At 50.5% G+C, this 13,823-nt stretch overlaps 1 protein-coding gene across 2 annotated transcripts in view; it reads left to right on the top strand.

The window, feature by feature from the left end:
* Nucleotides 1-13,823, top strand: part of MOCOS (molybdenum cofactor sulfurase) — a 41,366-nt gene that overhangs the window by 875 nt on the left and 26,668 nt on the right. For both annotated transcript variants that reach the window (XM_036322060.1, XM_036322059.1), the window contains exons 2-5: nt 4,714-4,803; nt 7,860-7,926; nt 8,792-9,439; nt 12,576-12,652. In XM_036322060.1, the coding sequence (XP_036177953.1) occupies nt 4,714-4,803; nt 7,860-7,926; nt 8,792-9,439; nt 12,576-12,652 (882 nt within the window). The remainder of the gene's footprint in view (nt 1-4,713; nt 4,804-7,859; nt 7,927-8,791; nt 9,440-12,575; nt 12,653-13,823) is intronic.

Genomic DNA, 13,823 nt, shown 5'->3' with positions numbered 1-13,823 from the left:
CGTCTGCTGCGTGGACACGGCTCCCTGAGGTCCCATCTGCAGCCCCGGGACTTCTTGCTGCTCTTGCTCCTTAGACTTTACAGGGGTATCGGGCCAACCTAGACCCTTTCCACCGGTCCCCACCCTCCGCGAACAGGGCTCAGGGTTCTGCCGTCGAGGCTGCCGACTCTAAAGGTCCAGCTGGAAGCGGGGCTGCAAAACGCAGGAATGGCCAGTGGCCGCGGCTGTCGGATGCTCCCCGGGCAGGGGAGCGCCGCGTGGGCGGTCAGGGCGCCTGGGAGACCGAGGCTGAGGCCGCTGGACAGGGTCCCCCGCCCCAAAGCTGCGTTCCTGTCCGCTGAGATAGCTCACAGGCAGCTTTTATTTTCGAAACCTTCTTTTTCTCATTTTTGAACAACGCCTCTGCCCCCCAGCTCGCTACGGGGCTGGAAGAATGAGCAAACTGTAAACTTTGAGCACTGGGTACAAGGCGAGCCTGGAAATCGGACACGAGGTCGGGGTGCCTTTGAGTTCAGAAAGGTGGAACAGGCTGGGTAAGTGTGAAATCCACCCCGAGCCGGCCCTGCGGCGGTTCCCAGCGCATTACTGCAAGGCGGGCGCCCCCGCCTCGCCCCGCCCTGCCCCGCCCCGCAGGGTAGGACTGACCCTCTTGCTAGAGACCTTTGAGGGGCTTCCTGGAGCCCCGAGCAAGGCTGGTCCTCAGGTTCAGGTTCAGTGGCAGGTCGTGGTGCTGGCAACCGGATTTGGGGTGTACTTGTTGCTTTGGTGAACATTTGGTGACTGCGCCTCCCTGTGGCAGGACACCAACCACGATTTACATTTCATTAATCGGGTAGCTGATTCCAGCTCTTTGGGTTATTTGCTGAGGTTTCAGTTAGTGACTCTTTTTTCCCCCCCGTTGGGGGCTTTGAGGGGTGTGGCCTGCTTTTTGCGTGTCCCAGCCTGTAGTTAAGGGGGGAGGCTCGGGCGGAAGGGGGGCCTTCTGCTCCACTCCCCATTGAGAGCAGCACATTCACCTGCGGGAGGCAGACAGCCCTTGTCCCTCTGCTTCCACCTTCTATCCCTGAGCGTTTGAATTATAGAAATCTACCCACTGAAATAGACTGGTACACTGAACACCCACAGGTGCGGCGGGAGGGAGGGAGGAAGGGAGGTTTCCCTTCCATTTGAAGCAAGTCCCAAAGGCTGTAGCAATTCAGTCAGTAATTATTTTAGCACCTTATTCTCCTCCAGCTCTGACCCAACCCCCCCCCCCCGCCCCTCCCCAAAAGTAAAGCTGTGTTCTCTGGGCACCTCCTTGTTTCACTCTTGTCCTTTAAGGAACAGCACCTCCCCCTTCAAATTCATAATTTGGATGTGACAGCCAGGATTTCAGGCTGGGCTTCAGAGCCCCTTTAACATCTACTGCACACATGCTCCTACCCTTACTGTGGGGTTACCTCCGGATAAACCCATCACAAATTGAAAATATCATAAGTGGAAAGTGCATTGAATACACCTACCGAGCGCCATAGCTTAGCCTAGCCTACCTTGAAGGTGCTCTGAACACTTGCATTAACCCACAGTTGGGCATCAGTTGTTCACCCTTGCGATGGCATGGCTGACTGGGAGCCACGGCTCGCTACCACTGTTGAATATCACTAGAGAAGATCGTACTGCATATCAATAGACCAGGAGAAGGTCAAAATTCAAAGTATGGTTTCTGCTGAACGTGTATCGCTTTCATGCCATTATAAAGTGAAAAAAAATTGTTAGGTCAAGTCATCCTAAGTTGGGGACTGTCTGCACGTGTGGTAGCGTTATGTGCATCCTTATGTATTTATCTGTTTATCTACTCAGTGCAAGGTCCCAGCATTTTCTCTACATTATGATTGAAGTAGGCTTTTGTGGACTAAACTCACCCCTCCCATCACTAGGAGCTTTGGAACATTTCCACTCCCCCTTACCCCCTTATAGGGCTGAGGAAAATCAAACAAACAAAACAAGCCAAAATAATATAACATTTACGTCCTCTTCCTTCCCCATCATCCCAGAGATGTTCTGCAGGCTTGAGAATTGGTCTGGTTAAGTGGTAGTTCTGGATAATTAAATGCTTAACCTTCAAGTCTGAAATAGTTTGCCTAATCAACAGGATGGGAATTTCTTTGTCTTGGTGAAGGGAGCATATTCAATATGCAGACATAGTTCAAGTGATTCTTGAAGCTTCAGGGTGCTGATGGCCACAATTGATGGAACTGAGAGCTGAAGGAGCATGACCCAGAAGAGACACTGGAATTTCCTTTCTCAAAGACCTAATGCCAGTTGGTTTGGGGTAATTTGCCTTCTTCTAAGAACAGCTGAACTCTGTGGCATGTGTGCCAGGCACTGGACTGGGCCCTGTCACACACCAACTTATTTAACTTTCATCCCATTTGCAGGTGAAGGAGTAGGGACCCAGAATGGCTAGCAGGATTCGATGAAGGTTGGTTGACTTGGATTCTGCACTGTTCGCCACTGTGCTGGCTGACCTCCTAAGAGCAGATCTCTAGCTGATTTAGATCTCTAGTTAGTTTTGCAACGTGAGGTTCTGGACCAAAGGCCAGTGCAGCCTTCTCCCAAATGGCTTCCTGGCCCTGCAGAAGTCTGTGGGCAAAGCGGTGCTGCCTCAGCAGCCCCTCAGGGTTTACATGTGTCCCGGGCTTCACACGAGCATCTTCCCCAGTGCCTGGGTGGATGGAAGCCTTTCTTTTGGTGTGTAATTTTGTATAACTGCATCTTCAGTTAAAGAGAATGTTACTTTAACAATAATTTTCTGGACTAGATAATACATTTACATGATAACAACATGCAATAAACTAGGACTAAAAGGAAATTTAATTAACCAGATAAAGGCCTTCTATAAACAAATAAGCAGAGCTAACATCATACTTAATGGTGAAAACTGAAAGCTTTACCCCTAAGGTCAGGAACAAGACAAGGGTGTCTGTTCTCACCACTTGTATTCAACATTGCACCAGAGGTTCTAGCCAGGATAGTTAGGCAAGAAAATGAATGGATCTATTTACATTGTATATTCTTGAAAATGTGTTCCTTTTTTTTTTTTATTGTTTTATTGCTTAAAGTATTACAAAGAGTATTACATATGTCTCCCCCCCTCCCCCCGCCCTTGACAATCCCCTGGCCTTCCCTACCCCCCAGTGTCTTATGTCCATTGGTTATGCTTATATGCATGCATACAAGTCCTTCGGTTGATCTCTTACCCCCTCCCTTCCTGCCCCCCAACCCTCCCTGGTCTTCCCACTGTAGTTTGACTGTTCGAGGCAGCTCTGCCTCTGTATCTATTTTTGTTCATAAGTTTATAATGGTCTTTATTATCCATAAATGAGTGAGATTTGAAAATGTGTTTCAGAGTTTGTTCCGCATCAGTACTTTTAAAGTACCAGATGGGTGTACAATAATCCTTTATTTTAAATACATGGTGATGAACATTTGAGTCATTTCTGATCTTTCTCTATAGCAGACAATGCTGCATTGACAAAGATCAGAACGGAATATCCTCACAGACAGCCCATTTCATAAAAGCATGGTTATTTATAAGATAGAATAATTGATAGGTCAGAGAATTTGCATTTTAAAGTATTACCAATATTGCCAAATTGCTGTCCATAAAGAAGTTGTACCACCCTAGCTGGTTTGCTCAGTGGATAAAGCTGTTGGCCTGTGGACTGAAGGGTCCCGGGTTCGATTCTGGTACAGGGCACATGCCTGGGTTGTGGGCTCAATCCCCAGTAGGGGGCGTGCAGGAGGCAGCCTATAGATGATTCTCTCTCATCACTGATGTTTCTCTCTCTCTCTCTCTCTCTCTCCCTCTCCTTTCCTCCCTGAAATCAATAAAAATATATTTTAAAGAAAAGTTGTACCAATTTGCCTTCCTACCAGCCATGTACCAGCTGGCCTGTTTTCCTACACCTTCACCCATGCAGTGAGTTATCCAACCTTTTGATCTTGACCATCTGATGGTAAACCTCTTAATTTGCCTTTCTCTGTTTGTGAGAGGCCGGAAAGATCATGTAAATTACTATTGTTCTCTGACGAGCTGGAAGCTTTAGAGCAGTGGTTCTCAACCTGTGGGCCGCGATCCCTTTGGCGGTCGAACGACCCTTTCACAGGGGACGACTAAGACCATCCTGCATATCAGAAATTTACATGACGATTCATAACAGTAGCAACATTACAGTTATGAAGTGGCAACGAAAATAATTTTATGATTGGGTCACAACATGAGGAACTGTATTTAAAGGGCCAGGAGGTAGAGAACCACTGCTTTAGAGAGATGTAGAATTCACCACAGAAAGCAGAATCAGGTCTCCAGGCCAAGGAAGCTGCACAGAAACGCAGAAGAGGGTGTGAGTCAGAAGGTGAACTAGCTTTAGGGTCATTAACCAGAGCCATCTGTTGGGCTCCTCCTTTGTGTGAGAAACTCCCAGGTTCCTAAGAACAGGTTAGTCAGGAAGACATCAGGACTCATTAACTATTGAAAGTGCAGTTCTTCCATTGCTCACGTCTGCACTTGGATTTAGAAACACATCGAGAGGCTGGGAGAGAGGAGCGGCCTGATGTTATGCCCAAACGCATGCCATGGGCACTGCTCACGCTCACACAACCCAGACCTAGGTGCAGGGAGTGGAAAACCTCTGAAAAATAACCACAGCTTTATTCTGTGCTTTCTCTCAGGAACTGTCTACCTTGACCATGCAGGAGCCACGCTGTTCCCCGAGAGCCAGCTCCGGAGCTTCACTCGTGATCTCCTGGAGAATGTTTATGGTAAAGAAGAACACACCATCACTGATTCTTGCATTGGGCGTTAGCCAACTACATTCAGTGGATAGGTCTCTGCTTAATAAATGTTAGGTTAATAGACTGGGACTGAGCAGGGACCCAGAGCTGAATAAGCAGGCGAACACATGTTATTCCTTACAACACGCGTGCTGCCAGGATGGGGTAACTGGCTCAGGGGCATGTGTGTTACTTCCAGAGGAAAGGCACAGGGGCACAAGGTGCTGTATTTGGTGGTGGGATGGCCTCTGGTGCCAGAGTCCAACCCCAGCAGGTCCAGGGGTCCCCAAAGGTGTGGATGGAGTCGGCGAAGAAGGAATGACACAAAGACAGCGTTCAGTTGATCAGCAGCCTAGCCAGGATCTCTAGCCAGGATCTCCAGCCAAGTTCTGGTCTGGATCTCCAGCGAAGTTCTGCTGTTTATTGTCTTGTTACATCCGTATTTATCCCAGATGATTTTAATCCTGTCAATTTCTATTACAAAGGTTAGGGCGTTTCTTATCTCCATTCCAGGGAGTAAAGATTATGTAGCTTAAGCATGATTGTTTGTAGTGATTAACTACCCGCCTGGCACTTAGTTAAGGAGTTTCATCCCCTCCCTGACTTCAGGGAAAAATTCCTACCTGGGGAAACAACCTTTCTAGGAGAGGCATCCCCTCCCTGACTTCAGGGAAAAATTCCTACCTGCGGAAACAACCTTTCTCGGAGAGGTGACCTTGGTTAAAACACACAGCGCTAAGGGGAGCAAACATATTAAGAACAGTATGCTATATACGCCAGGTCCCTTGAAACATATGCTGTGCAGATGTTTCTTTCCTGCAGCGACTGTGTCAAGCAGCAAGGATGGACCGGCTTCCGGCACTCTGGGACTGGCACTGTACACAGAGAGGGACAACAGGGGGAACATGCATGCATTCACTCACTCCATAAATATTTGTCAGCCACTCTGGTGTCGGGGGCATGGTGCAAACAGGCACAAAGTAACCAGTCCCTGCCTTCATGGACTCTGGTCTAGTTAGGGCTAGACCTCAAGTCAGTGATCCCCAAGTAAATGTAAATTACCAACGCTGTGAAGGGCTGTGAACCGAAGGCCTCTGGGCTATGGGGTCTGGATCTGCAGAGTGACAGCAGGTGGGCAGTGTGAGCGGCAGGGAAATTTCCTCAGGAGTGGGCTCGATGCTGGAGGAGGAGCAGGAATTCCCTCGGAAGAGTCAGGAGAAGGGCAAAGGGAACAAATGAGCCAGGACCCTGCTGTGGTTTCAGGAACCAGCCCAGGAACTCAGAGGGAGGCATGAATGGAAAGGTAGGTAGGTAGGTACCTTATAGGTCCCTGTAGAGCTTGAACTTTATTCTAGAAACGATGGCCAGTCACTGAAAGCATTGATCAGCAGCACAATGTGATCAGGAGATAACTTTGGAAAGCGATGTTGAAATAACAGTAGTAGCAGGTGTAACCATGGTAATAATAATAGTAATAAATGATAATAAATAACCTGTACTGAGCACTCATTGTGCTTCAGGTACTGTTCCAAATGCTTCATCTGTATTATCTCTCCATCCTCAGGGCAAGCTCAGGTACAGGTTCTATTATCTCTCCTGCTGTCCAAGGGAGGAAACTGCCCGGGGAGGCAGGTCATTACTCTGAGGCCACATTGTCAGGAAGTGCTGGGGTTGGGGCAGTCAGGGCAGCTGCGTTTCTAGGCAGCTTGGCCCCATGGAGTTAATGAACAGAACTGGGCTGGCCACCTGTTGGGAAACTTGTAGAAGAGGTTCTCGTATTGGCTGACTTCCAGTTCCAAAGGCTCTTCCTAGATCCTGTCTTGTTTGTTTTACTTGCTTTGTTTAGCAGGTTTTTTAAAAAAAAATTTTATTTTTTTATTGATTTCAGAGAGGAAGGGAGAGGAAGAGAGAGAGAAACATCAATGATGAGAGAGAATCATTGATTGCCTGCCTCCTGCACGCCTCACGATGGAGATCTAGCCCACAACTTGGGCATGTGCCCTGACCGAGAATTGAACTATGACCTCCTAGTTCATAGGTCTACGCTCATCCACTGAGCCATGCCGACTGGGCCAGATTTCTTGAGTTATATTTTATATCCATAAAATTCACATATTTCAAGTGTACAATTCAATGATTTTTAGTCTCACTATAAATCATTTAGAATATTTTCATTCCCCCAATAAAATCTTCAATGCCCATTCACAGTTGATCTCTGTTGCTCCCCCAACCCCTCAACCTGCCCCTCTCATCCCCTCACTCTCACCCCAAGCCACCAGTGATCTACTGCTTTCTGTATCTCTATATAGTCACCTTTGCTGGACATCTATATATATAAAAGGTTAACATGCAAAGTGTCCCCTCCGGAGTTTGATCAGGAGTTCGATCACTTGCTATGACGTGTGCTGACCACCAGGGGGTGGCACAGAATGAAGGAAGGCCTCAGCCAGCAGCAGGGGAAGGAAGGCCCTAGCTGGCAGCTGGAAGGCCCCAATTGGCCCTGATTGCCGGCCAGGCATAGGGACCCTACCCGTGCATGAATTTTGTTCACCAGGCCTTTAGCTTTATATAAGTGGGTCATGCAATATGTGATCTCTGTGTCTGATGTCTTTTTTTTTTTTTAAATCTTTATTGTTGAAAGTCTTACATATGTCCCCTTCTTTTCCTCCATTTGACCCCTTGTAGCCCACCCCCACTTAGCATGCTTTTGAAGTTCATGCATGACATAGTCAGTAGTTTTTTCCTCTTTATTGCCAAATAATTTTTCATTGAATGGATATGTTACATTTTATCTATCTGTTCACCAATTGATTGACATTTATGTTCCCAGAATTTAGCTTTACAAATAGAGCTGCTATGAACATTCTTGTGCATGAATTTTTGTGTGGACATGTTTCCATTTCTATTGAGTATATAGGAGTGGAATCATATAATAGTTTTATGCTTAACTTTTTGAGAAACCACGGGAGAGGGTTTTGGATGAACAGAAAAGGAGAGACCATAAGTAGTGAGTGACTGATGGCTTTGCCTTTGTAACCCCCCAGGTAACCCTCACAGCCAGAGCATCAGCAGCAAGCTCACCCAGGACACCGTGGAGCAGGTGCGCTACAGGTGAGCGGCAGGGACGACCTCGGAGCAGGCTCTCCTAGTGCATGGACATGCTTCCTACACCTGCCCACATCCCAGGCTCTGAATTGGTTTCAGGAAGGTCACATTCTGTTAAATGGCCACACACACAATGATAAAGATCAGGGTCCGAAGTTGGGAAGGTGAGAGTGAGCAGGTGCCAATGGGGGCCGACCAGAAGCACAGGGAGGCAGCTGAGGTGTGCACCGCTGTGTGTGTGGCTCTGGGCTGCTGCCCTAGTTCCTGGGGACCAGAGTGATAAGGAGTGACACAGGTCCTAAGTCTTGTTTTTAGAGGGAATAAAAACAGTTTCTCTGGTTTTCCTTTTTATGTTTCATTAGGCATCTTGTTTTATTCATTCCCCTTTTTACTAATATTTGCACATGAAACAGCTCTATATTTTTCCACATGTAGTAATTAGCGTTCGGTAAATAATTTCCAAGTGGTACCTAAAGTTACTTGAATTGATACAATTTCAATTTATTTCCAATTTGAAAGGGATACTGGGTTGCCAATATTAAAAAGCAACGTGAAACAAGCTGGGGACTTAAAACTTAAGGTGGAGCCAGAGTAGACGAAGGGGGGAAGTTGTTTTCAACTAAGGCGAAGGCAGCTGTGGGTTCTCAGCTCCTCCGTGGGGGCGGGGACCTGGGAGGCAAGGTGATTTTGCCAGTTTGAATCCGTTGGTCATCTCTTCCCACACCTGCTCTGACTTCACGGTCATGGCAGAGCCTCTCTGGGCTTGCTTCTAGCTATTCAGGCAGAGAGGTGCCATGTGTAGCGGGAATGCAGCTCATTGCAAACACTGAGCGCCGAGTGAGCCCAGCCGCCGCGATGCTGTGTTTTCCAGGGTCCTGGCGCACTTCCACGCCTCCCCAGAGGACTACAGCGTGATTTTCACCGCCGGGAGCACGGCTGCCCTTAAACTGGTGGCGGAAGCCTTCCCGTGGGTGTCCCGGGGCCCCGGGAGCAGCGGGAGCCTGTTCTGTTACCTCACCGACAGCCACACCTCCGTGGTGGGCATGCGGATGGTCGCCACAGCCAGGAGTGTCACTTCCATCCCGGTCAGGCCGGAGGACATGTGGTCGGCGGAGAAACGGGGTGCTGCCGCCAGCGACCCCGACTGCCAGCTTCCGCATCTCTTCTGTTATCCGGCTCAGAGTAACTTTTCTGGCACCAGATACCCTCTGTCCTGGATAGGAGAGGTCACGGCGGGGCGCATGTGCCCGGTGAGCGCGCCCGCACCGGGGCGGTGGTTCGTGCTGCTGGACGCAGCCTCCTACGCCAGCACCTCCCCTTTGGACCTGTCGGTGCACCAGGCGGATTTCGTCTCCCTCTCCTTCTACAAGATCTTCGGCTTCCCCACCGGCCTGGGGGCGCTGCTGGTGCACAGTCGGATGGCTCCCCTGCTGAGGAAAACCTACTTTGGAGGAGGCACGGCCGCTGCATACCTGGCGGGAGAAGACTTCTACATCCCCAGGCCGTCGGTGGCAGAAAGGTCACCTCGCGTGGGAGTGGCTGGGGCAGAGTCCAGGAGTCTGGGGTCTGGCTGTGCAGCCTGTTGGGTTGTGCAGGGGGGTGGGGGTGGGGGGTGGGGTGGAGCTGGGCCACTGGGGTCAGGGTTGGCCGTTCCTGGCAGGGACAGGGGCGGAGGCTGGCGGCAGGCTCAGATGTGGGAGGCAGAGGCCACGGCTCAGTGAACTCTGCTCCCGTTTGCGGGGCCCCTTTAGTGGTGGGAGCACAAGGGCTGCGGGTGAGGGCTGCACGCAGAAGAGGTGAGAGGACCTCACCGCAGAAGGAGGGGCGCCCCAGGCCTATGCACAGAGTGCTGGTGAGGGGTGTCCATGAAAGCAGCGATTTGGGCGGTTTTGGACAAGCGTGCACACAGGTTGACAGCATAGCTGGCTTTCAGCAGCTAGAATCAGCTCAGCTTGGCCCTGGTTAATAGGAGGAATCAATTAAACGAGAGGCCACCAGGCTCGTGGGCACCGTGAACAGCTGCCTCTGTGAGCCCCGCTGTGCGGTACAAAGGACAGCGGAGGGCAGGCAGCTACTCGGCATCCAGCGGCACAGGCCTCTGCTGGGGTTTTCCCAGGCGGCAGGGCAGGCGACTGGCTAATGCTCAGGAATTTCCCAGATGTGAGAGGCCGAAACTGGTAGCTGGGAACTCAGGGTTCCGCTGGTTCCAACAGGAGGGGGTGCCGTGGGGTTGGGTCACCTGCTGGTGTCTGAGAAGGCCTGGGGCCTGGATGGGAAGGGGGTCAGATCCCCCACAGACCCAGGTGCAGACTCCAGGGTCCTGCAGAGAAGGAGGTGGCTTTGGCAGTAGAGTTGTTGGTCATGTGTCTAGGCCCCAGAGATGGTTTCGCTGTGGGGGCAGGGGCATGTGGCTTGATCTCTGCACCTCCTGTTTTTCCCGTAAAGTGGGTCTCTAGCCTTGGCTGGTGTGGCTCAGTTGGTTCAGTGTCATCCCATACACCGAAAGGTTGCAGGTCCGATTCCTGGTCAGGGCACATACCTAGGTTGTGGGTTCGATCCCCGGTGGGGGCACATACGGGAAGGCACTAATTGATGTTTCTCCCTCACTCTCTTACCCTCTCAAATCAACAAGCATTCCTCGGGCGAGGATTAAAAATAAAAAAAAAAGTGGCTCTCTAAAAGGATACAGTTCTTTAGCGCTAATAGGTGAAGCACCAAGATGGAGTTGGCATCAATGCGTTGTGAGGCTATTTGATGCCTCTTTTATTTAGAACATCCCATAGTTGGGGGACTCTAAAACAGAAACACTAATGTAAAACCTTTTGAATACAGGTGTGATAAGTTAATGTGTAACATAATTAAGTGAGAAAAGAAAGACAGGCACAACATATAAATTAAAGGCAGAACAACATGACAACCCAAACTTTATTGAGCCAATAGGCAGAGAGAAGTGGGCAGCTCGTTCCAGGCAAGTGTGGGTGGGCAGGGCTGGCCCAGACCACTGTCCTTCCATTTGGGTGGGTTGTCTTACGGCAGCTGCCACACCGAGACTCCCAGCAAGCTGAATTTTTTTCTTGTGAACTTAGGACTAGAACTCAAGAAATTTAATACACAACTTACATGTTTCTTGAACATGTTACCTAGACCATGTTGTTCATCTTTTCTATTTGATAACTTAATCTTTGATGAAAACAAGCAACCCCCTTAACTCCCAAAGAGCCTATTAATTATTGATTAACAAATGGTTATTTATTATTGCTCAATTAATAACAAGTCATTATTGGCAAATAATGTTAAATTTATTAAAGATTAATTACGTACCAATTCATTAGTGGTTAATCAACTAGTAGTTTATTATTGATCCACTAATTCTGTATGTCCATTAACTACCATTCATTTTATAAGGAAACTAATATTGCAGCAACAATATTTTGAGCAAATCTTATCTGTACAGGGTTAAAATACAGAACACAATAGTCTCACTGAAAGCTTCAACTTGCACCAGGCTGCCATTTGCCACCACCCGTCATCCCGATGCTTGCGGACCTCCCAGTGTCTCCCAGCTGTCCCATCGCTTCTGCAGCAGCCAGAGGTGTCTTGTCAAAGTCTAGGCCCCATCCTGTCACTCCTCTCTGCTCAGGGTCCTCAAGCCCCTTCTAGCTCATCCAGAATGGAAGTCCTCTGACTATATCTCCTACTACCCCCACCTTGCCTGCTCCCACCCGGCCCCTGGGCCTCCTTGCTGCTGGGGGGGTGGTGGTGCCAGGCTCCCTGTGCTCAGGGTGTGTGCTGCTCCTTCTCCCTGGGATGCTGTTCTCTCTGAGACTGTGGCCTCCCCCACTCCTTTACTTCCACGCCTCTTTGCTCCAATGGTCTCCCTCAGAGAGGGCCTCCCTAACCGCCTCTAGAGTGGCCGCCAGCCCTCTGCTTTATGCATCTTCACTGCACTTGTCACCACCGGCTTGTTGCTGAGTTGGCTTCTCTCTGCCTGCGTGTTGCTTGTTGTGCCTTGTTTCCGGGCCCTCAGGCGAATGCAAGCGCGTGAGGACAGGGGTTTTACCTGCCACGTTCACTGCGGCATCCTGAGCACCTAGAACAGTGCCCAGCACCCAGCACGAGAAGGATCTGGTGACTAATTATGAAATGCCAGCACAGGAACCCTGATAATCAGGAAGAGGTGGGCCTACTGTGTGGAGAGCCTCATCGTTTTTGGAAAAGCCTGTGGCTCTGTAGACTTTGGAATCTCAGGCTCTTGCAAAGATGCCCCCGGGGCACCGTTGGCACCCTTACGCGGTGGGGCCCTCTTGGGGTCAAGTTCAGCTTTTCAAGAGCCCACAGCCCTGGAGGTTCTGTCAAATCCAAAGTCTTCCTGGGGCAGCCACGTATCTCTCTGCTTGTTCATGTCTCAGATGGCGACTGTTGAGGGCCTTTTGTCACTGCTGCCAGCCCGCCCTGAGGAAGCTGTGGGTGGGTCAGGGACAGAGGCAGCTGCCGGGTCGGGTGTGCAAAGCCCTCTGTCCCGAGGAGGAGCGTGATGCGTTCGAGGCAGCAGGGAGAAGGTGTTCACAGAAATGGCCGAGCCTGAGTCATTACATGCCACAACATGCATGTGGAGACGCGACCCCGCTTGACTCCCTCCCTCACCCTGGTTACAGGTTTGAGGATGGCACCATCCCGTTCCTTGACGTGATAGCGCTCAAACACGGATTTGATGCCCTAGAGCGCCTCACAGGTAGGGGGACATTGTTATCCCGTGGAATTTGCTCCCGTAGCCACGTCCTCCGGGGAGCCCAGCCCGGGGTGACTCAGATGAAGGAGTGGGTGTGTGACCTGCATGCAGCCGCTGTATAGAGACCGCCTTTAGAGCCAGCGCTAAAGAACTTCTAAGTGACTCCTGAGGCGAAAGCAAGGGACTGAGGCTTTTTTTTGTCAGTTACAGAGTATTGTTACAGGTAAGAGACAGCCCGAGGCAGGAAGGGAATCGCCTCACGGGAGCAGGGGAGACATCCGGCTCTTGTACTGGGACCAGTTACAGGTCCGGGTTACAGGTCCCGAGATCTTCCTCCGCTCTGATCTTGCTGGGTGCCCCCTGGGCCCCACCCGGGATACATGGCCGGCCTGCTTATCCACAGAGGCGCTTATGCTCAGAGGCCAAGTGCCTTCTCCAGGGCCAGGGATCCGGCAAGTGGGAGGCGTGGATTTAAACCCAGGACAACTAAGGCCTGACCCTGAGCCTCCAACACCGTGCCTGCCGCTGGCCTTTGCACGTTTCCCTTCTGATGAGCGCTTAGGGGTGTGGGCAGATTGGGGCGCTCACTGTAGGCTGACACAGACAGATGCCACTTCCCATCACCTGGGGCTTGACACAAAGGTACAGGCCTGGAGGAACCTCCGTCTGGGGAGCCAGGCATCCGCCGTCCTGCTGTGCTCCTTCTAGACCAGCGGTTCTCCACCTGTGGGTCGCGACCCCTTTGGGGGTCGAACGACCCTTTCACAGGGGTCGCCTAAGACCATCGGAAAACACATATATAATTACATATTGTTTTGGTGATTAATCACTATGCTTTAATTATGTTCAATTTGTAACAGTGAAATTGGGGGTCACCACATTAGGAAGGTTGAGAACCCCTGTTCTAGAGGCTGAGCTTCTAGAACTGGCAGCACCACTTGTACCACCATGTGGAGAGGGCTCTGGGGTGAACCAGGGGCGTGGCTTTATGGTTAGGCAGCCCTTTCTCCGTCTCTTATTTCACAATCATGGGACCTTGCAGGTCCTTAGCCTTAGCCCAACACGGGAGGCGGACGGGCCTCATGGGAGGAGAGAGGTGCCCTGCTGGGAGGTGGGTGGGCATCATCCAGGACAGAGAGGAGGTAATCAGGACCGACACTGAAAATGAGCACTT

The sequence above is a fragment of the Myotis myotis genome, unplaced genomic scaffold (genome assembly GCF_014108235.1).
Source record: "Myotis myotis isolate mMyoMyo1 unplaced genomic scaffold, mMyoMyo1.p scaffold_m19_p_9, whole genome shotgun sequence".
NCBI classification, from domain to species: domain Eukaryota; kingdom Metazoa; phylum Chordata; class Mammalia; order Chiroptera; family Vespertilionidae; genus Myotis; species Myotis myotis.
The sequence above is the reverse complement of the archived record's forward strand: the minus strand, read 5'-3'. Positions and strand labels throughout refer to the sequence as shown.